Source organism: Bombus flavifrons, chromosome 4 (assembly GCF_040668555.2).
Source record: "Bombus flavifrons isolate JBK064 chromosome 4, iyBomFlav1_principal, whole genome shotgun sequence".
Lineage (NCBI taxonomy): Eukaryota > Metazoa > Arthropoda > Insecta > Hymenoptera > Apidae > Bombus > Bombus flavifrons.
The window spans coordinates 17,056,924-17,078,892 of record NC_138445.1 but is presented as its reverse complement, the minus strand read 5'-3'; the positions used below and the strand labels follow the sequence as shown (position 1 = coordinate 17,078,892).

At 39.3% G+C, this 21,969-nt stretch overlaps 1 protein-coding gene across 8 annotated transcripts; it reads left to right on the top strand.

Moving 5' to 3' along the window:
- The first annotated feature begins 242 nt into the window (after positions 1 to 242).
- 14-3-3zeta (tyrosine 3-monooxygenase/tryptophan 5-monooxygenase activation protein zeta) lies at positions 243 to 19,495 on the top strand. 8 transcript variants are annotated; one of them, XM_069111107.1, is made up of 5 exons: positions 243 to 398; positions 12,489 to 12,796; positions 13,545 to 13,668; positions 14,605 to 14,768; positions 16,353 to 19,495. In XM_069111107.1, the coding sequence occupies exons 2-5, from the start codon at positions 12,497 to 12,499 to the stop codon at positions 16,506 to 16,508; spliced, it is 744 nt and encodes a 247-aa protein (XP_068967208.1). In that variant the 5' UTR covers positions 243 to 398; positions 12,489 to 12,496; the 3' UTR covers positions 16,509 to 19,495. The 8 variants fall into 8 exon arrangements, with proteins under 8 accessions (XP_068967208.1, XP_068967209.1, XP_068967205.1 ...); XM_069111108.1 differs by lacking the exon at positions 243 to 398 and adding an exon at positions 839 to 969; XM_069111104.1 differs by lacking the exon at positions 243 to 398 and adding an exon at positions 2,308 to 2,335.
- Positions 19,496 to 21,969: the final 2,474 nt, after the last annotated feature.

The following is a 21,969-nucleotide window of genomic DNA, read 5'->3' as shown; positions in this document are numbered from 1 at the left end:
TTGAAATGTAAAGAAGAATGTCAAACTATTTCTGATTCGGTAATATCATACTAATGTAAATGCATACAATTTAATCAATTGAAAATGTGTACCTACGTATGTATATATTAGAACAGAATTTTAAAGGAAGCATAGTAATAACAAAGATATTTGGAAAAATGTAAAATAATTGATTTTGTCAAATGCACACAAGCGAATTAATAGTTTGTCGATAGAGTTGAGAAAAGGCGGGAACGGTAAAGAAGTATATTTCGAACGGACGGAAAGCGTCAAGTGAATGCAGTTCAAGATGGCGGCTTCCGCTCGTTGCGCCAGTGCACTCTGTGAGATCGTAGTGGACGGGAGCCGTTGAATACGCCGAAGCCTCGACTTTCTAGGCCGTTTGTAACATTCTAAAGGTGAGTCTTTTTTCAAACGTAATTATATGCGTGTGTACAAGTGAAGCAGAGGTCATTGCACGCAATGTCTTTTAAAATATCGCCCGTAAATAATACGAAGTGTAATTGAACGCGGATCGTGTAGACCCCGTAGCCATGCAGTCGCCTGATCTTTTTCACAAGTTGCTCGAAATAACTTGTAACTTGGTCGTTTTATTACATTTTCGTAGTCGAAATCGTTCATTTCGACTCGTTCTCATTTGATGTACGTCATCATATCGTTTCGTTTATCGAACGAATTATCATTTTAATAAAGTTCGTTAGATTCCAGTACGATAAAAAGGTGGTCTGAAGGTAGTCACTTGCCGCTCACAACGGATGCGACGCACGCGACGCGACAGCCCTAACGAACAAGATAATTGCCGCCATCTTAGTTGTATAGTTGGTGATGAAATTATACATTTTATGCTTAAAAAGAATCGAAAAAATAATTAGTTTCAAATCTCGTTCTACTTTATACCTACACGATAGTTAACGTATTGGCAGTTGTTTTCATCGAACATAGGAATTTCTTGATATGACAACTAACCGCGTAAGTGCTGGATCGATGTTACAACTAATATTTGCTTGCAATATTTGATCCCTTATATGGTTCGGAGAAATCGGAGATACATTGCGTAGTAGATTTAGCTTGTTCTCTCGCGTACAATATGTATTTGGCCTGCTTCCGCTTGAAATCGTGTTAAAGCACGACGCGCGCTTTCCATCTTCGTAAAGGCGTTGTGCCGAGCACACGCCCTTTGACAGGTGAACCGATCATCGTGCTTTCGATATTGCGTCGACACATCTTGCCTGATAAACACCCAAGTCCATATACGTAATATAGGTATCCATCAATAGTAACATTCGATTTTAGTTCCCGTGCGTTAGGTTATGTATAAATTTATGTACTGTCTCATTATTGACCGACATAACACGCGCGCAGTTCATAATCGTCCATTTTTCTCAAAATATGTAGTACGTCATTCAGTTCCGTAAAGTATTTCCACGAAAAAGATTGGACGCAGTAATGCGCCATTCTCTACCTTCTCTCTTCGATTAGTTTATAGCAAATTATCTTTCATTTTTGATGAACGGAAATTTTAGTAGAAGGTACTTAGGCATTTGTTCGTAGTGGAGGACCGTGAATTCCCTTTCTCGCACCTTTCTTTTACTCTTTCTCGGTCATCGAACAACTCGAATTGAGATAAAGTTTACTGCTTTTGCCAAGGTCAACAATGACGATGGCGATGACGATAATACCGACGACAGATTTTCGTTCCCGTGAGCTTACTTATTAAGGTTCGCTCGTTATCATATAGGTGATGTGTTCCATAAGTTTGCCATTTTGTTATTTCAAGGTGTTTTTTATTCCATTTCTAAATTTATTGGAAAAGTCGTAAACATCGTTGGCACGGTAATTCTATTGATTCATGTCAATGCTCTATTCCTTCTTTTTTTCCAGTCTGACCGTCCCTTCGTTCGATCATCATTCCCACCTTTCTCTTATTTTTTTCTTTCCATAATTCGGTAATTTGGCGTGCAACTATTGTAAGTTCGAATTTGAAATGAAAAATCCCGAAATAACGCGAGAAAAGCTTCGAATGATAGTTGTCGCGCTAAGTTTATAAGTAATAACAAATTGGTGAGTATGCGTGCGGTCTCGAGTTGTTGATCGGTATGCTCAAGAATTTGACCGAGCAGTAGCAGGGGTTGTTCTTGCTGAACGTTAGTAATTTATTCGCTACCCTTAGCTACCATTGTTCGTTCTTTTAACGTGACACTATAAACTAAACGGCTAAAACTAGTCGGTTAAAAACAAACAAGTTCTTGCTTGTTAGAGGTTGAAGAAAGTCTCGGTGGTCGTGTTGTTACATGTAGTGTTATATATCAAGGACAACTGACAATGAGAGAAAACGGTAATTAAACGCGTTATCGAACGGGTAGTCAGCTATCGATTTTATGGTTCCATGGACAGACCATAGGTATAACACTTTGTGGCCGCGATCGAAATTTGTGCAAGTGTGTATGGTATGAGTATCGTGTACGGTCGGAAATTGAATTTTACCGATTAATAAGGTATCTTGGATACGACAAGAACGTCGCGTGTCTCTTTAATCGTTGTTCACGATCGTATTGCCATTTTGACGAGTGATCGCATCTGAACTTTTCTACATTCTCTTTACTGCTAACGACTAAATCGAGCGGTGTTTTCTTTTGTTTAAAAAGAATGAACTAGACAGACTTTTCCTCTACCTATTTTGTCTTTGCTACTCCATTCGATGAAATTATTAGTTTTATTCGAGTGACACGCTTGTTTATTTATTCGGAAATATTTTTACGTAATTGTTTATGTTAAGCATCCTTCCGCAAAATATCAACGTTATTTGCGAGTTGTTGACGATAAGAAGATATAATCGTAGAGGTTTTTTATTAGCATAGGTGTGCTTGTAGCAGTTTGCACTATTCGCTTTTTCGTATCGTTCCTACGTTACCATGCTTTCAAACGTCTGCAAATTGGTTCCCCGAGTCTACGACATTCGAGCAAGCGTCGCATATTATCTTTTGTTCTTGTAGCTAATGATGTTTCAGTAACGTCGATATATCGATTCGATTAGTCGGTATTATAGAATTTCAAAGTTTCGAAAGATCCTCTCGATTCAGCGAATGTATCGCGAAGTATCGTGTATTCGGCCAACTCGTGAACGAACGAGCTGAACCGAATCGAAGCAGCGAGCTTGACATCATTCGCTATTCCAAGACGGCTGACGCAGAAACTCGCGCGAGTTCATCTTGTATAGCTGGCGCTGTGTTTCGTTTCTTTGAATGTACGCACGCCACCTCTAACGTAAATACCAATTGCGCACGACGTTTTTTGCTCGATTTTTTTCAAGAATAATCAGATTTGATTTTTGCCGATAGTCTGAGATGAGAAACGTGTCCGGTTCGATAACTTTTCGTACGTTTGATAGGATCTAGTTGATAGGATCTAGATAATAAATCTAGTGATCGATTTGTCGAGGCGGATCGTGTTGGTACGGAAACTATTCGGTTTGTATAAATCGTAATGCGGCAGGAGCGTTTGCGATTTTATCCATTTTATCGACAACTTTTGCGTGCGGACGCGCGCGTGCGCGTGTACGTGTGTGTGTGGTCGAACGTGAAACTAGAAGAAGCTAGTAGTAGAGTAGCATAAAAGTCGAAAGAAGTCTGACCCGTTGCAGTCAACCTAACCCCCACCTCGTTGGTGTGCTCGATGAACTCAAGTTGGCATAAGATTTCGTCGTAGGTGAATGAAAATATCGAGCGTAACGGAAGACGCGTGTATTAGAAGACGAGTGAATGGCAGCGGTACAAGCACGCACTTGCTGCGTCGGTTGCCCGAGTTAGCCATTCGAGCACCGGTAATAACAGCGTGTTAAATAAGCACGAGTTTTTCGCATGGTTCTCCCTTTTCTTTCTTCTTTTCATTTTCCCTTAATTGTAAAATTAAACGTAAGTCATGGGAATAACAGCAAGGTGGTTAAGGGAGAAGTAACGGATAATGTAGATTTTGTCGAATAGATGGTGGAAATCATCGAGTTGAACTTCTTCGAAGGGAGCAGAGATACACTTGGTTGGAGAGGAGAGTCGAAAGAATATAGAAGCAGCTGAAATATCACGCCTACACGTTATTCGTACGCTCTACCACCTGTAGTACACGTTGGTGCTCGTTCGCAAAAGCTCGCCCTTTATACGTATTTCAATCGGAAACTGGTTGCCGATGTCTCGCGCGTTGACACGGCTCTCGACTACCATCGTTTTATTTGCATTGTGTCGTAAATACAAATGTTTCTTACGCTTTCTCACGTACCTATAACTCGCACTTTGCTCACTCGTCATTCCTACTCGTTGGTTTCTCGATATATTATCAAATCTTGTAGAACACGGCAATAAAAATAGCATGGTGCATATACTATTGAAAATCAATAACGAAATATCCTCGAGTCTGGCGACTACGCCCGGTGCCTCGACGACGCGACGAGGTAATGGAGAATTTCGTTAGGCACGACGAAGCTTGAAAAATACGAGGACAGTTTTAAGCCGGTCCACCTGTACAAGGTCAGTGTCGTAACAGTTACGCTTCCTCGATACTTGCTGGCCTGCACTTCTCTCTTTTTTCTTCATTTCATTCGATACGTTTATATCGATCATCTATTCTCGAAAAGGCATATTCAAGTTGGTTCTTCGCGTGAAACGAGAAACTCGTTCATGGCCGACCGACGATCAAACGAGCTCTTTTGCCTTATCGGTTGCTACCGACGTCCTACGAAAAACCGTTCGTTTCTGCGTCAAATATTTGCCCGTCTGCAAACGCGGAACAGAGAAAAAGCAGTGATATCGTTTAACCGTATCCCTCTTACGAATTTCAGCTGAATTAAATCTAAAAGAAGTCACTCGTGAATAAGCTGGTTTGTCATCTGGAAATCGAAAATTGCGAAGTTCTTGCAGTTACCGCGCTCGCATGACGCTCGTCGAACGACTTGCTCTCTTCGATAATATCGCGCGCTCTTAAACGTTTGACACGCACTATGCTTCACGTAACACCGTGCATCACTATACGCACCTTGATGCGCAGTCTGTCGCAACTTATTTCACCCGATCTTCCAACGGTTGTCAACCATACCCACGTTCGCTCGCTCTACTGCACAGTCTATGATGCAATTTATTTCACGCTTATCACATATCGTATTATTCTATAATGTCCTTTCGAATCTAACGTGTTTATCGGAATATTACATACTTCGTGCCGTACGAATCGCAAGCGTGAAATCTAATCTCTTGTTGTTTCGCACTGTACGAAGAGTGATATCGATAGAGTCGTAATTACAGTAACTAAATTACTTCGCTACTTCTCAACGTCTTATCGCTATGGATTCGAAATTAGAAGAATTCCTTCGTATTTGCTACCGAGTTCTTATTACGTGCAATAAGACGTCCAAGTTCATGCGTTGCTCACCTGTTTCTCTCTCATGTTTGTATATACGTATTTATGTTGTGCATGCGGAGCTACTACTTTACTTTATTGTTTGCCATCGAATTACCTGTCGTTTCGTATGAAACGTTCAAACGTTAAATTCAGTGGTATCGATACGCTACCACTAATAACAAGCAACGATAAATCGACGAATGAATCAAACGAAAACGTAACGCTTGAACTTGTCTCTTATTTTCTCGATTACTATCGATCGACTCGTTGCGACTCATTTGTTTGGTCATCGTCAATGTGTAAGAGCAAGCATGTCAAAGGCAACTCATTTTAAGGATTGCCGAAGACAATTAGCTTGATGCTACTCTGCTTTCGATTGGTTTATGATAGGTATTTGGACTGCGTGTTATGGCCAGTGAAAGTGCGAATAACAATGTTGGATGCTAAACGACAGCTAGTGATGTCTAATCGCATAGCTTTCAAATGTCGAAAGTTTGATTGTTTGAAAGAGAAGAGTTTAAAGGATTGCAAGCAGCTCAAAGTTACGTTGTCTTAATTAAAGGATAGGAAGATTGTTCCTACAAGTGTATGATGATCACGAAATGGAAGCCAGAGGTTGCTTTGTTGTAAAAGAACTGAAAAAAGGAATGAAAAACGGTACAACACTTAGAACAAAGAAGCATTACGATTTAATGCATGGTTGAATGATTCAGCCACGAACTATATTATCGATTTATCTGTTTTTTTTACCAAAAAATTTCTCAGAAACAATTGGTCGAAATAAATACCCTATTTCTACAAGATTCGGCAAAGAATGGCAAAACGGCATTAGGAGAGTTGGGGATGAGCAATGGAAAATGGTGGCCAAGGCAGAAGGGCGGGTCGGTTGCAGGGGTTGCGCGCGCCTCCGCAGATCAATATTTCATTTTAGCTTCGCCAACCAGCTAAAGAGTAAAGGAAACAAAAACTACCTACCTCTTCTTGTACGCGTCTTCTCGATACAACCATTATATTCTACATAATTACCACTTTTTTTATACTCTTATTCTCGTTGATACGAATCGTCTACATTTGTCTTTCTTTCCTGCTTGTCTTCTCCTTCTCTCTCCCTCTTTTTTCACCTCATATATTGTAGATTTACCGGAAAAAATCAAAATATATGCACCTGCGTTCGTGACGTGAATCTGTATGAAAATTCAGAAATTATTGAAAAGAGCGAACCTCGAGGCCAGAAGATTTTGCGGAATGCCGTTTTACCGTTTAATACGTACTGCAATTGATTTTACGTTTACGTACTTAGGCTACAAGTTGGCGAACCATACGACGAAAAGTAGTTTCATTTAAAATGAAAATAGAAATCAATCGGTATCTTTAGATGTTTATTTGATACATCGTATATTCTCAAAATGATTCGCCGGCAAGAACTGCGTATCACGTGATGATACACGTGTTTTCGCGTCACGTTGAGGATTTGATTTTACGCGCAAGTTCAATTTTCACTGTTCGCATACATTTTTATTAAAATGGAAAATGGTTTCGTCATTCGAATCTTTTCGAAGTGTCTTTTCTGAAAATATCGTAATAATTATATAAATGCAATTAATTATGTATACAAATAAACGTATGAAACGTTAATATATACATGAAAATATATATGTACATATATAACAAATCGATAAAAAATTATCACGATTTTCCACGATGTTAATTTTTCACTGATTTGAAACAACCATGGAAAATGACATTTTGGTAACTTATACAGCGTAATTAACGAAAAATAAAAAGTATGAGAGAAGTGGACTTGACGTAAAAAGCGATGGAGAAAAGGACGTACCTATCCGATTGATTTAATTCGAGAAAACAAGTTTGAAGGGATATGAGGCAGGAAGAAAGAAAAGAAACTACAAGAGAAGAGAAGAGAGGAGAAGGGAAGGGAAGGGAAAGGAATGAAAAAAGAAAGAGCAATGATATAGAATGCATGCGAAAGAGATATTGAAAGTATATATGCAGAATATATAACGCGTAGCGCTGCGTAGCGCAGCGCAATACGACGCTACGCATCGTATTCCATGGCTGGCGTCCCGGGACAGGGACAACCGTGCGCCACTGCCCCACCCAACCTTTCAAGCCGGCCATGCTGGGCGAACCGATCAATACTTCGGCTCGGTCACGAAGGAAACCGAGGGAAACCGACCTAGGACGAGTAAAACCGAATGCGGACGAGTCCGGGCACGAGGCGCGCCGAGTCCCCACCACGAGCAGCGTTGCCGGCTCAGTCGTGCGGGAGTGGTCACTGAGGGATGTGTGGTACCGTAACTGAGTGACTGAGGAAAAAGACCCGGCGTAGTTTCTCCGCGTAATACGCTCTCGCTCTTTACCCCCCTGAACAAAAAAGAACTAGCAGTACCGAGAGTCTAGTCAGTTTTCGGCCCCCCTCCCGATTTTACGCGAAACTACGGAATACGCTGATCGTATATTTATTTAAGTATTTATTGTACAAAAGACTTTAAATATAGGTAAGACTGCGACGATTCGTTGCTCTGCTTCTTTTCTATAAGTCTATGTCTCGCATTTACTTTTCTGCTCTATCTTTCGAGTTTCTCTCTCGATTTACTTAAATCTCTAATTATTTTCTACCTATTCAGTTTTTCTTTTTATCTTTTTCGTTTGACTTCGTTCTTTGCCATGCATGCCAAGGCACAAGTGATTGCTTCCGTATCTCCTTTATTTGAGCCTCCTTTTTTCAGGCCGTATTTGTATTTCGAGAATGTGCTAGAAATTTCGCTTTGTGTCGCGTTTTCCTACGATTAAACTAACGAGTCAAGGAGAGTGAATCGGTTATCGATCTCTGCGGTATAATACTGCGACGCAGTAGAATCGAAGTGAATCGGCGCGGTCTCCGCAATGACGCCGATTCGTTTTTCGCCGGAAGCAAGGTGTTCCCGTTGTTGGTTTCTTTGTCCTCGGCTTGTTCAAGTCCATATCGCGACATGAAGCGGTTGTGAACGCTTCGAGGACGGGGCGTGTTAACTAAGGAGAGAGAGAGAGAGAGAGAGAGAAAGAAAGACAGACAGAGGGAGAGAGCGTAGACAAGGAATTTCGCTCTCGCTTCGTGAAAGTAGCGCCGTGGCGCTCCGTTTGACTGCTCCCTCTTCGGCTGAGATACGCGACTACGTCGAGCATAACCTCAAATCATTCATGATAAATGTACACAATTTTTTTTTATTTCAAAGCGTTTCGCGCGTTTGACCTTCGGCCTGACAGCGTCAGTTTTGCTCCTCACCTCCCACGGAAGCTACCACTTTGCGTGTCTAAATTGAATGTCTTTTTCCACCTCTTGAAACGTGTTCGTGTGGCAACTGGTAAAATTTTATTAAACCTTCTCGTTTCCTCTTGTTTCTTTAGTTTATCAATTTTGGCTAATGTATTTAAATGCAAAAAATAACGATTTAAAGTAAGCGTAATGCACGTTAACAGAATCGTAATTTATCGTACAGAGTATAACGCGTAATATAATGAGATATAGATAGACATAGATAAATGAGAATCGGCCGATAAAATTCGTATTTTTATCAACGTGACAGAGATGTCACGTTTTTCGATCCGTGCGACATCTTTATCTTCACTAGTATTCATCTGAGTGACTGAAATTATCGCTTTTTGGTGATCATATCATGTAAGTTATTTCATTTTCGAGATTTTTATGCAATGTGGGATTAGTCGTGGTAGGCAATGGGGTCGGCCAATGGGAACCTATTTCGGACCAAATGCGAAGTTAATACGAGATGAATTGTAAGAATCGTTATAATATTTGAAAGAAGAAAGATAAGGGTATGAAGAAATTGTAAAAGAAGCACGAAATATGTATTTCGCGTTAATCGCTCGTATCGTTTATCGAAGTAGGTTTGACCAAGAGTAGTAGATGTAGAATTTATATCGGTTAGTTCGAACAAACAGTTGTATGTATTTCGTCACGTTTCATTCGCGATCCGGTTGAAAAATTTGCGCCGGAAATATTTCACTGGCAACGTGGGATTTCTCATTAGTTCTCGTGTAGATCCGGCAACAGTGTCGCCGAGTCTCTGCTAACCTAAAGCCAGGTGATTGCGCGCGATTAAATATAGGACGTCGAATACACCTACCGGTTTAATATTTCCGTCCGGGTTTCTTCGAAGAAGAATTTGGCTGCTTGACCTTCCGTCTATCTACCGTCACGCGGATCGTGCTACGTGTCGAATAATCGACCAATGATAACAACCATACGAAATGATACGAAATTTCGAAGAAATTAACTCGTTCGATTCGCAATTTGCCATTTTAGTATCTTTCAGTTTGTAATATCGATTCATGGATATATGTTTTCTCCGAGATGCTCAATCGAATCTCGATTTGGTTACTAATCCAGCTTGTGATTACTTACGTCGCACATAATTTTATTGACTATTTGCACATTAACGTGAAAAACGATCCTCGATGAATGTATATCTTGTAATAAGATTTACGATTAATCGTTTTTCTTGAACGTCGTGTGAGCAACGTATTCTTGAATATCTTTTTGCATGGTGCAATGTTCCAATCCGATTTATAATAGTTCATAGTAAATACCACGAACCGGAAGCACGTGAACAAGAAATTTTAGTCTAATTTTCATTGCCGTATACACATTTTTACAGAAAAACGGTAGCTTTTTCCGGTGACATAATGTCCTCGTGTCCCAACAGTCCTATTAGATGAATGGATGTGAACGGTGATCGTGACAATAACGATTCATACGCAGTTTCTACGTAACTTGCATCGTCGTTATATTTACCAGCGTGATAAGGCGCACTAAAAGAAAACAAGTTTCGAAAAACTGCTCATCTGTTTTTCAATGTTGAATCGCACTCGTAAATTGGGTATGCGTAAATTATGAAAAATGCGCGTGCGCCGCTTTGCGAATAATCGTTTGGGAGAGCTGCTTCATGGTTGGTTTATGACAATGATGTAAACGTTTACTGATTGATACGTAAAACACCGTTGTTCGTTACCCCTTTAAGTAGCACAGAATGCATTTCGCTCGAGGAATTAATAACAAAGACTTACCATATATCGCACATACACGAAATCGATCATGTTCCAGCTTTTAAAATTACTTACTTTGAATACCAATGATTGATGTTATAGTAGCGTTTCAGCCTATGATTAGAAGTAGGTTAATAAGAACAGCGTGTTTTATTTTCTTGTAGCAAATTCCAAATTTTTTACTGCTATTATCGTGATAAGTGATGGATTAATCCGTATTTATCGTATGTATAGAGATAGATGGTCGTATTCGAAATTACTTTGCTAATTGATTTTTTCGAGCCGTCCGAAATCTTAAAACGAGAATCGAACGGAGTTTGCGCGTTATTTGTGTGCACGAGAAAGAAAGGAGGATGATCGATACGAATGGGAGTAGAAAACGACTCTGCTTGAAGTCAAATGAAACGTCGTTAAGCATCGGTAGGGGAACGCGTAGAGAAATGGTAGTATCGTTTCCGGTATAATCCGCGATTCATTACTTTCATTCTTGGATGCAGTTGTAATCGACGCGTACGCGTGAGAAGTATATAGATTTGCCTGTTACGTCGCGTCTCAACGATGTTCCTTGCCGCCGTGACTCATTGGGGGAGAATCAGGCGCCATATGCGATATAGCTGATATAAAAGCTCTGTGCCGATATTATGGATTCTTTCTAGTTACTGTTGATCGTGGTCGATGATTTTCGCTGATTCTATCTATGAATCGATGTTCTTAACGATCGTTGAGATCGAGAATGTAGGATAAAACGCGTGCAAATACGAAACCGAAGATCTCGGGTGCGCGTGCGCGCGCACGGTCGACGAACGGTCGTAGAACGTGTTAAAAGGAGTCGAGATGTTTAGATGTGTGCCTACTACGGTTTGGCGTTGTAACGCGGTCCGATGCAGTGACTCATCGTTACCATGCGATTATATCCACGTTAGTAAAGATGTCGTTGAAGTTTTATTCTTTCCATTTATGCGCGATCCTTATCGATCGATCATTTTATGGAAAATTTCACAATCGTTATACTCGCTTCTATCCTCCTTAAAAATGTAACGGATAAAAATCGATCGAATGCACATAAAAATCTACCGGTATTAATAGAAACAGGAAAAGGAACGTTTGCAGTAGCTTGTGTCGTTTTGAACATAATCGGTAGGAATAATCACGCGATAACATCATTCCATTGCAAATAATTTGCTAGTTGAGTGCATAATTTGTAGACACGAATCGTGATAAGAGAGTATTATAATTATTATTGATATTATTGGATAAAAATGGTTGGAAATAGCGAAAAACGAATTAAAAGTTCAAGTTTTCAACGTAAAATAATTTTATGCATTAAAGTAATTGAATCGATCGTTGATCGCAAGAGAAACGTAGATTTTTATCAAACAGTGAAATCCATTATATTCAATTCGACTTGATTTAGAACGTAAAAATGTTTCGTTTAGAGCTAAAGGTGCACGTGACGTTCATGGTCAAGGCTGAGAAAGACCGAATTTCTCTTTCGGGTAAATCCATTGTCAATGACCGTTACCGAACCAAATAAAAGGAAATGTAACTGCGTTTTCGAAACATCTGCTCATCCATAGCTTTGAAAAAGAAATTCCCTATTTCTTTTCCAAGAAGAAGGAAGAAAATACTTGCGACACTCGTGATCTATGTGCGAACGAGGCCAGTTAGTTTGAAGCACACGCGCGCACGGCCCGAGTACGTCATACTGTGTTCTAAACGCGTCGGTGAAATCTATTCTCACGCGCGTACCAGCGACTCCCGGATAGATGAGAAAAGGAACTCAGCGACATTGAAGCCGCGAGTTAATCCAACTGTGTTGTACCGTTACGCCTGTGTCGATGTACGTTATGTACACACCTCTCCTCTCCTCTCCTCTCCTCTCCTCTCCTCTCCTCTCCTCTCCTCTTCTCTTCTCTTCTCTTCTCTTCTCTTCTCTTCTCTTCTCTTTTCCTTTTCAGTAATGTTTTCTTCGTCCTTTCAATTACGCCTGACTGAATTCCCTCGTTCGTTCAGCTCTGTATATCGAGATTTTTGTTTTCTAGCCGACACAATGTCCGTCGATAAGGAGGAATTGGTTCAGCGTGCAAAGCTCGCCGAGCAGGCAGAAAGGTACGATGATATGGCAGCCGCGATGAAGGCAGTCACCGAAACAGGAGTCGAGTTATCGAACGAGGAAAGGAACTTGTTGTCGGTAGCGTACAAGAATGTCGTTGGTGCAAGACGTAGCTCGTGGCGAGTCATCTCCTCCATCGAGCAGAAAACCGAAGGTTCTGAGCGCAAACAGCAGATGGCCAAGGAATATAGGGAAAAGGTTGAGAAGGAGCTGCGTGAAATCTGTTATGACGTATTGGTAAGAATTCCCTCCTTTTTCACTTCTCTTTCACATTTTATTACGAATTATCGATGCAATTTCGATTTGACGAATAACGAAATTCACATAAATGGGAAATGTTTGCGTATTTCCTTCTTAAATGCATGAGACGCACACAATCAACTACGATACGTGCATTATTCTGGTCGGAACATTCTGATATGGTAGATTTAACACGTCCACGGAGCAGTAGCTGGCTTTTGGTGTTTATAAATGGATCGTCTTACATCGGTGAACGATCCTTTCTGTCGCGTCTGCGTATTCCATGGCTGGCAAAAGCAAAGATCGCTCATCGGTTTGGATTTCACGTGGCTTGATTACCACCGGCTCGGCTCCTTGTCCAATAGCTCGTCTTGCGATCTTTTCTCGTCGTCCAACGAGCGTGACAAAACTTGTTCCAGTAATCGCGAGAATATCTTTCTTTATCGCGATTGAATTTGCTTTGATAGCGATTAGCTTGATGCGACGTGTTCAAATATTCGAAACAAATTTACATAAACGCGTTTAATATTTCAAGCCGCTATAGCGACGAGCGTTTGGAAAACGGAAAGCACCGGAATGTTTCCCAATACTCACTGGCATATTCGTCGTATACTCGCATATATATGATGGAAACGGAGATTTTCATTTTTGTGCGACATCACGTATAAATAGATAGAAAAATCGATGTAAATATTTAAATAGAGGGGAAAATATGTAAAAATTGATTGCACTGTCAACATTGCAGGGACTCCTTGATAAGTACCTGATCCCTAAGGCTAGTAATGCCGAGAGTAAAGTATTCTACCTCAAGATGAAGGGCGACTACTACAGGTATCTCGCAGAAGTCGCTACCGGAGAAACCAGAAATGGTATGTATCTGGTAATGCGATAAATTACTAACAGCTATACAACTACAACTTTACTGATTCCGATTAATAATTACTGTTAGTCGAAGTTGATTTTTCATCGACGCTCTTCTAAAGTGTTAATACGACGTTAGATTTTGTTTTTTCTTTTTCTTTTTTTTCTTCTTTCTCGCGTTACAAAGTTTCTTTGAGATACATGGTAATTTGAAAGTAATTGCATTATCGAAGATACACTGTCTGTAATCTGACATTGAATTCGTACGAGAGAATCGATATACGTCTTTCTTCGAATAGAAAGGTATCGCACAATGCTCTCTCGTACCTGTGACCGTCTTCGTAGTTGTACTTCAAAAAAAGAAAAAAGGAAGCACAGCTGCAACGGCAGGTGTTGTTCGTTGAAACTACTCTCTGATATATTCTTAGATTTAAGTGGATTTGAAAAATTCCATGACGCTCGTCTTATGTCGGAATATCTGTGTATAACGTGTTACACTTGAACAGAAAAACGTTCCTAAAACGTTGGTGGAATTTAACGCCGTATATTTTTCTCGATAATGACAAAAACGTCTGTTACGTTTCATTTCACTCGTGTATATTCGATGTTAAATTCACATAATAACATACAGAAACAAGAGAGAGAGAGAGGTGTCGTTTCTTTCGAAATTAGTTTGAAACGCGGACAAGTCGAATTACAAGTTTCGTAAATTGATGTCGGTTAGTGTGTATCGGATCGTTCTGTATCTATATTGTTGTCATTATTATTATTATTATTATTATTATTATTAATATTATTATTATTAGTATTGGTATCATCGTCACGTTATCTGCGAAACGTTAAAGATGACTATGTATCGAGGTACCATCGGTGTTAAATTCGAAATATCGACGATTACGAAAAGATTGAAATTTTGCTGATAATTTTGCACGTAATATATTCAGCCGTGGTAGACGACAGTCAGAGGGCATACCAGGATGCGTTCGAAATCAGCAAGTCAAAGATGCAGCCTACCCACCCGATCAGGCTAGGTCTCGCCCTGAACTTCTCCGTTTTCTATTACGAAATCCTCAACTCTCCAGACAAGGCCTGCCAGCTGGCCAAACAGGTATAATTCACAAAGGCGAGGGTTGATACGCATATCGATAATAGAGTTTACAGCAATCGCGGAAAGATGCGAAAGGATGGTGGTGATGCAGTGGAGGCAAAAAACATGATATTCCGCTTTATCGTTTATGGGGTGATGGAAGAGGCACTTTAACCTTTCCAACTTGTCGTGTATCTAAGCTCTGGTCGACTTCTTTTTGTTCGCACAACCGTATAGTACGCTCACGTACACCATAACGAATACTGTAAATGTTCGCGTAGAATTCACGCGAGCTGGATGCTCGTTTCTTTTCCCGTTTCCTCTTCGTTCTTCCTATCCCGAGGTCCCCTTACATATATATCGCGATAGAGGGAGGTCACGCTCTATGTATACGTTTGTAGAAATTGTAATATGGATTTCCCGGTTTGCATTACAGCGGTAGTCGAGGATTCACAGAAAGCGTACCAAGAAGCGTTTGACATAGCAAAGTCAAAAATGCAGCCTACGCATCCCATCAGGCTCGGTCTTGCTCTCAACTTCTCCGTTTTTTATTACGAGATCATCAACTCACCAGACAAGGCCTGCCAGCTGGCCAAACAGGTATAATTTATAAAAACGAGGATGATGTCGCTAGTGTTCACAGCAATCGTGGAAAGATGCAATAGGAAAGACGACGGCGGTGGTGATGCAGTGGAGGCAAAAATATGATTTTACTTTATCTTTCGATGGGAAGACGCTTTTACTTTTACAACTTGTCGGCGTGTATTCTAAGCTTCGTGATCGAACTCGTGTATGAATATTTAACCCGAGAAGCTTAGTTGCGCACAGGGGTTGGATAGTCACTCCATTGGTTCCTTCTCCCTATTTTTATTCCTTCCGATTCCGACGTGCACACACACACATACACTTATACAAATGTACCTCGACAGAGGTTATGCGCTATCTCGAAATTTATGAAAGTTATAATTTAGATTTCTCGGTTTGCATTGCAGCGGTAGTCGAGGATTCGCAGAAAGCGTATCAAGAAGCGTTTGACATAGCAAAATCAAAAATGCAGCCTACGCATCCCATCAGGCTCGGTCTTGCACTCAACTTCTCCGTTTTTTATTACGAAATTATTAATTCTCCGGCTAGAGCCTGTCATCTTGCCAAACAGGTTAGGGATAATCGACAGTTTGATGCTTGGTTGGATGACTATCTTAGGTTAAACAAATAAATGTACTTTATATAATTTACGATTGACATCAGTGTGTCGTGGTACTGTGCGGTAAATGCTATGTTACTGAGTGCATACTAACCCATAAAAAAAAAAACAACAGAAAGAAAGAAGCTCCTTCGATATTTGGTGTGATCATTGCTGTAATTAGTCTCCACTGTATCCGGTAACCATTCCGCATCATACGCATTTAATATGTATATGTTCGTAACATTTTCTATCTCTAATAGAAATTGGTTAATGCTTTGCACGAACGTGTGATCTCGCGTGATTGAAAGAATGCGGTTCCTGTAGTTTTGGCGCGATTGCTGAATAAAATCGTGTGTGTACATTGAAATGAACGCGGAATGTACGTTTTATCCAGTTTAATGTTTGCATAAATGTTTTAGGCGTTCGATGATGCGATCGCAGAACTGGACACACTTAACGAGGACAGCTACAAAGATTCCACGCTAATTATGCAGCTTTTACGCGACAACCTCACTCTTTGGACCAGTGACACGCAGGGCGATGCGGACGAAGCACAGGAGGGTGGAGATAACTAACCTTCCTAAGCTTAAGTCCTTTCTAACCTAATAAGAACATCCTATTCTCTATCGTCCCCCCGTCCCTTGAAGTGCTCACCCATCCATCCACCCGAGATCGATTTATTCATTCGCCTGTCCTTTCGTCCTTCGCGTACCTCGCTGCCCTGTCCCTCCTTCTCCTTCCCTATCACTTTTATTCTTTTCTCATTCCGTTTAACAATCTTCGTTATCTTGTCTATTTTACTATCCTATCATTCTTACTCCTCGTTTTATTATTCTGTCTTATCCCTCTTCGGATTTCCCCTCTATGTCGCCCTCTCTGCCTCCCATCCTTTATTTCTCCCATCCTTTTTTTCATCTTTCCTGCCTTCCTTCTTTACGTCCTTACTTCCTTCCACCTTTCTTCAATTCCACATTCGCAAGGGCAACGTCGCCTTTTTTCCGCATCCTTATTTTTTTAATCTCCTCCTCGAAAGTCACGACCTCTTTGTTCTAATGCGACCGCACACTGCTGCCAATGCCACCGCCACAGCTGTTACGCCCGATTCGAAAGCTCGAACACGAGAGAATCTCGTTCTCGACCGTATCCTTTCCTAAAGGATCGATTCACGTGCCGGTCGCTGAATATACTCGCTATTGCCACTCGTCAAAAATTTTGAATTTGTGTATTCAATTTCAAAAGGAGTGTCAATCTACGACAGGAGGGGGAGGGGGGATGGGGAGAAAGGGGAGGGAGAGAGAGAGAGAGAGAGAGAAACGAAGAGAAGATAACAAAAGGCCAAGGAAAAAATTAGCGAATTTATGCGAAATTAACGTAGGATATTGCGTAACCACGCCTCGCGCGGCCCTTAACGAAAGGAAGCGGTCGAGTCGTGAGAGTTACTCGATCTCTTGACAACAAGTTTATCCAAGGGAAGCGTTATTGACTCGTGTTTGTGTGGAAGAACGGGAGAAAACAAATTGTGGATGAACAGAGGAAAGGACAGAGAGAATTTCGCAAACGCTGTCTCATCGTACAACGATAAGGTAGTAAAAGATAGTATCGAAGAGTATAGAAGAGGACAAAAATGTTATATGTAACGTTATAAGAGAGAAAGAGGTAATCGCTAGTAGATTACGGGGTGTAAATGATGCTGCCGAAACCGTGACCGATAGAGGTAAAATGTTGAATAAACTAGTCTTTGACGGGTATGTAGAAACAGAAACATGTATCGATATCGCTGTTCAGATGAGACGCGGGATGCGAAAAACAGCCACGAAACACTGTCACTACTCCCAAATCTGCTCACTTATTTACCATCTAAAGTATCGCTAAACGAAACAGAGATTCGAGAAGAAACGAAGTGAAAGGAAAAAAGCACGCATGAATCTAATTACATTATATCCAGTTGTCATTAAATTAAATTTCACATTGTCTAGCAAGTACGATATTATTATACGAAGGGAAGAACGCAGGAGGAGAAAGGAGAGTAAAAATACATTAAGTTATTAAGTTCCAACACATCAGTGGTGACTTAATTTTTACATTCAATACTTTTTACATATTGCACGTTAGTAGTACACGAAAAAGTCTTATGCATACACACGCGTGCACGCGAGTACAGAATACTACATTTTGTGTGCATATTCGTTTCCTGTTTTCTATTTCATCTTTTTTATTATGTGTACGCGTACCCGTGTGTGTATGGTTTATAATTGACACGTTTAAAACGACTCTTTTGCTTTTACATATTTTTTCAAAATTCGAATTTGTGTCCTTATCATAGTTGCTGTATTATCGAGGTGAGTGAAGCACATAACTTTAAGAATGCATTTTTATCCATCGTACGCCATGACCGTCCGTTGCTAACGCGTGAATATCTGAGAAGGAAGGGGACGCTTGATTTTGATTTCTTAAACAGCCAATCGATACGCGACTACCTCTTAAGAAATTTCTCTCGATATTTCTTCTGTCCTGATTTTTAGCTACGATAATTCTCACAAGCTGTGATTCTCTTTCTCTCGTTATGCTCCGCCTCCTCCATTTCCTCTCCTCTCCTCTCTTCTATCTTTCTTTCTTCCCCTCTCTTCCGTATATATGTTATAATATATATACATATATTATACACAATAATATATATACAACAGATATTTACCGGAAACTCGATTACTAATGTCATGATAAACGAAAGGAAAAAAAGAAAACGAGAACAAATTATGTGTACGCGTGTAAAAAAAATCATATTCTCCTTAATTTTAACATACATACGCAAGTACGCAAGCATCTATACTCATTTGTATATATGTATGTGCGTGAGTGTATGCATGTATATATATTATATATATATAATCAGCTTTTTTCGTCGGCATGATCGATCTCGTGAAATTTGTCGATAGAGTTCGAGGATAATTCGTTATATCCTGCTATTTTGCAAATTTATATTAATAACTTTACAGAATTTCTTCTAAGCAGAGCATTATCTATGAATTCGGTTAATGCAAAAAAAGTGCGAAGTTGGCGGAATGAATTTTTTTTCCGTTTGTCCTTTAACGGATAAAAGCTCCGTTATAGATCTTGATCGATCACCTATATAGTGACCTATACCATCAACCACCATCACAACTTATCAAACAACATGTTTCTTTTGGTATCTCGGGGTGACGTATTCAAACGGCAGATCAAAGACGTGTAACGGTCTATGATCGGCTCAAACGAAACCTTGATAAAAGGGACGAACGTTGCCATTTTAAAAATGGGGAAAGTCAAATGATAACGATAACGATAAATCGATCGCGTCCAAATGCAACGGATTCGTTCGGTCCAGGGGCGGATTAACATGTATATATGTATGAATCAAGTACTTCTAATTATTTGAGAATTATGGCAAGTCCGTTTTGTATCTTAGTTAAATTCTAAGTAACAATTCCTAATTTTCGCCGATCGAATAAACGAAATTCCATTTGTTTCTATGTTAAAACCAATCATTCTTTTTTACAATATTAAAAATAAATAAACGTTAAATATTTGTTCGCTTTCGTTTCTTTTTACTCTGTTTCTATCGTTACATAGTCGGTTGAAATCCTTAGAAATCCACCATCCGCCTCTGGTTCGGTCCATTCCATTAGGTCCTAATCTACCTGTCTCGGTAGAATGAACTCGACATATTCTTCGTCTCGTATGCATGGATACTTTTAAGTGTATGTAAAATACGCGCGCTTACCCTAAACACACAGGCGTAGACTTACATATACAGACACAAAACATATAATAATATACGTAAATGTTTACCATATGGAAACAAATAACGATTATCGGTATTACAGCGTGTGTTGCGTGGGTAAACGTTCCCCAAATATGTTGTACTTTTTAATGTGTCCATGTTTCTGTCGCATTGAACACACAATAGAGTATGAATGAACGAAGTTGGAGTACGAAAACGAGTCGATTTTGCAGAGGTATCCATAAAATCGATTCCGAATAGCAACGTGGGAAATCAATACTAATCCGTAGATTACGATTTCGTTCGAAAAGTACCGATTGAATCCGTGATTGATAATTTTATTCTTTTTAATGTACGTTTTCTATCGGTTTACGCAAGTATTAGTTACCGATGCAAAAGAGACTGAGAACTAAGAATGGTACGATAAAATTATGCAGAATGGTTCCCGAGAGAGTCTTCTTAAATCCAACTATAAATGAACCAGTTAAGCGAGTTCGGGTAGATATTATAAAAGGAAATTGACACCATTCTTTGAAGGCAACTACATATATTGTTCTTTAATACCGGTCTCGCGCAGCGCATCTTTAGTAATATTCAATTCCTCTTTCTTTCTCCATGGCCCTTTTGGAATTCCTAAACCATCGGCGTTCCATCAACATTTGTCCTTATATCCTTGTTACTACAAGGAGCATTAATTCGTTGTAATCGATTTATATATCTTTTTCCTTCAATATTTTGATCTTCGAGTATGTATATATACATATATCTTTTTTTTTTTTCTTTATTAATAACATCGTCGTAAATTTACTTTGTAGATAAAGAGAGCGAAGATCTCTTACGGGTTACGAAGGGGTGATGTACAATTTTTGTAATTTTCTTATTTCAATCCTTCCTGCGCTCATTTCCTTTATTCATTTTCTCGTTTCTATTTACTTTTTACTCGATCATTGTAAAAGTTTAGATTAGTAATTTGATTATCGAAATATTTATCACTGTGTTATAACAACAAATGGTAAAACATTGTCCTTCACTTTAATAATTATATAATATCTCGATTCGTAAAATTTCTCTCTCTCTCTCTCTCTCTTTCTCTTTCTCTTTCTCTCTCTCCTCGTGGAGAAAGCTAGCCATCGCAAATTTCAAATATTCATCCGCTACATTTTCCTAGTTTCCTCGTCCCGAGTTATGTTGTTCTATTTGTATTTATCATCGATCATCGTAATTGTAAATTATAATTATTATAAACGTTTACACGAAATAATAAATTCTGATAAAATGTCTCAGAAAAGCCATAATCTCGATTGTTCTGCTTTCCAGTATTATCAAGTTCTGGAAGGGCAGTATATTCTATATTGAGTCAATAAGTCCAAAAACATAATAACGCTTACATCCTTAACAGTATTTTAAATACAGATTTTGAAAACTTGATTTTGGAGGCTAGGCCAACGTAAGCACAATGTTCCTATACAGTAAGAATTCTTCGTTACAATTAATATTATTATTATCGTTTTCATGCTCGCTAGCTTCGTCATAATTTATCTTCGGTATCATTGATTCGAGATCCATCTTATGTAGATACTGAAGAGAATTAGAAAATAGGTAAAAATAGGTTCGATTGGATGTGAAATGAAAATTGTTTGATATCATTTTCAACACTGATTCGAGCGAATAAAAGCCTAGAAGTGGAGGGGATTGGTTTTTAATAAAACAGATTGTGTATTAACGATATTCACTTAAATTTAACCCTCTTGAAATAAAAGAAAAAGCAGTGTTGCAACATTTTGGTAACCTATATTGAAATTAAGAACTTAGCCATTGAATGGGTTCGCGATGTCTTTGTACATCTTGTTAACTTTCAAAGTTTATACGAAAATATGTATGTTTGTATATTCGACTACGAAAATATAGTAATTTAGTTGGCTTTTAATAAGTATCCGTATGTAGATCCTTACATTCTTGTGTCGCGTCATAATTTTTTATTTTTGCATTTGTATTCGCATACGTGAATTTTTTCAAGAAAAGAATCCTACTGCAAAATAATTATACAAGTCTTTACATACAATCGACGTAGTTGATAAAAGAACTTTCTATTTTCTTCAAATATCTAGATTCTCTTTATTTCTTTGTCGTTTAGTTTTCTTTTTTTTTTCCTTTTTCCAATGCAACCGATTATATAAGATCGAATCGGTCTAATAGTAGTTCACGATATTTCGACATAACATTTTTTGTTCCATCGTGCTCTGTACTAAAAATATGAAGTCATAGGGCAAGATAACAAA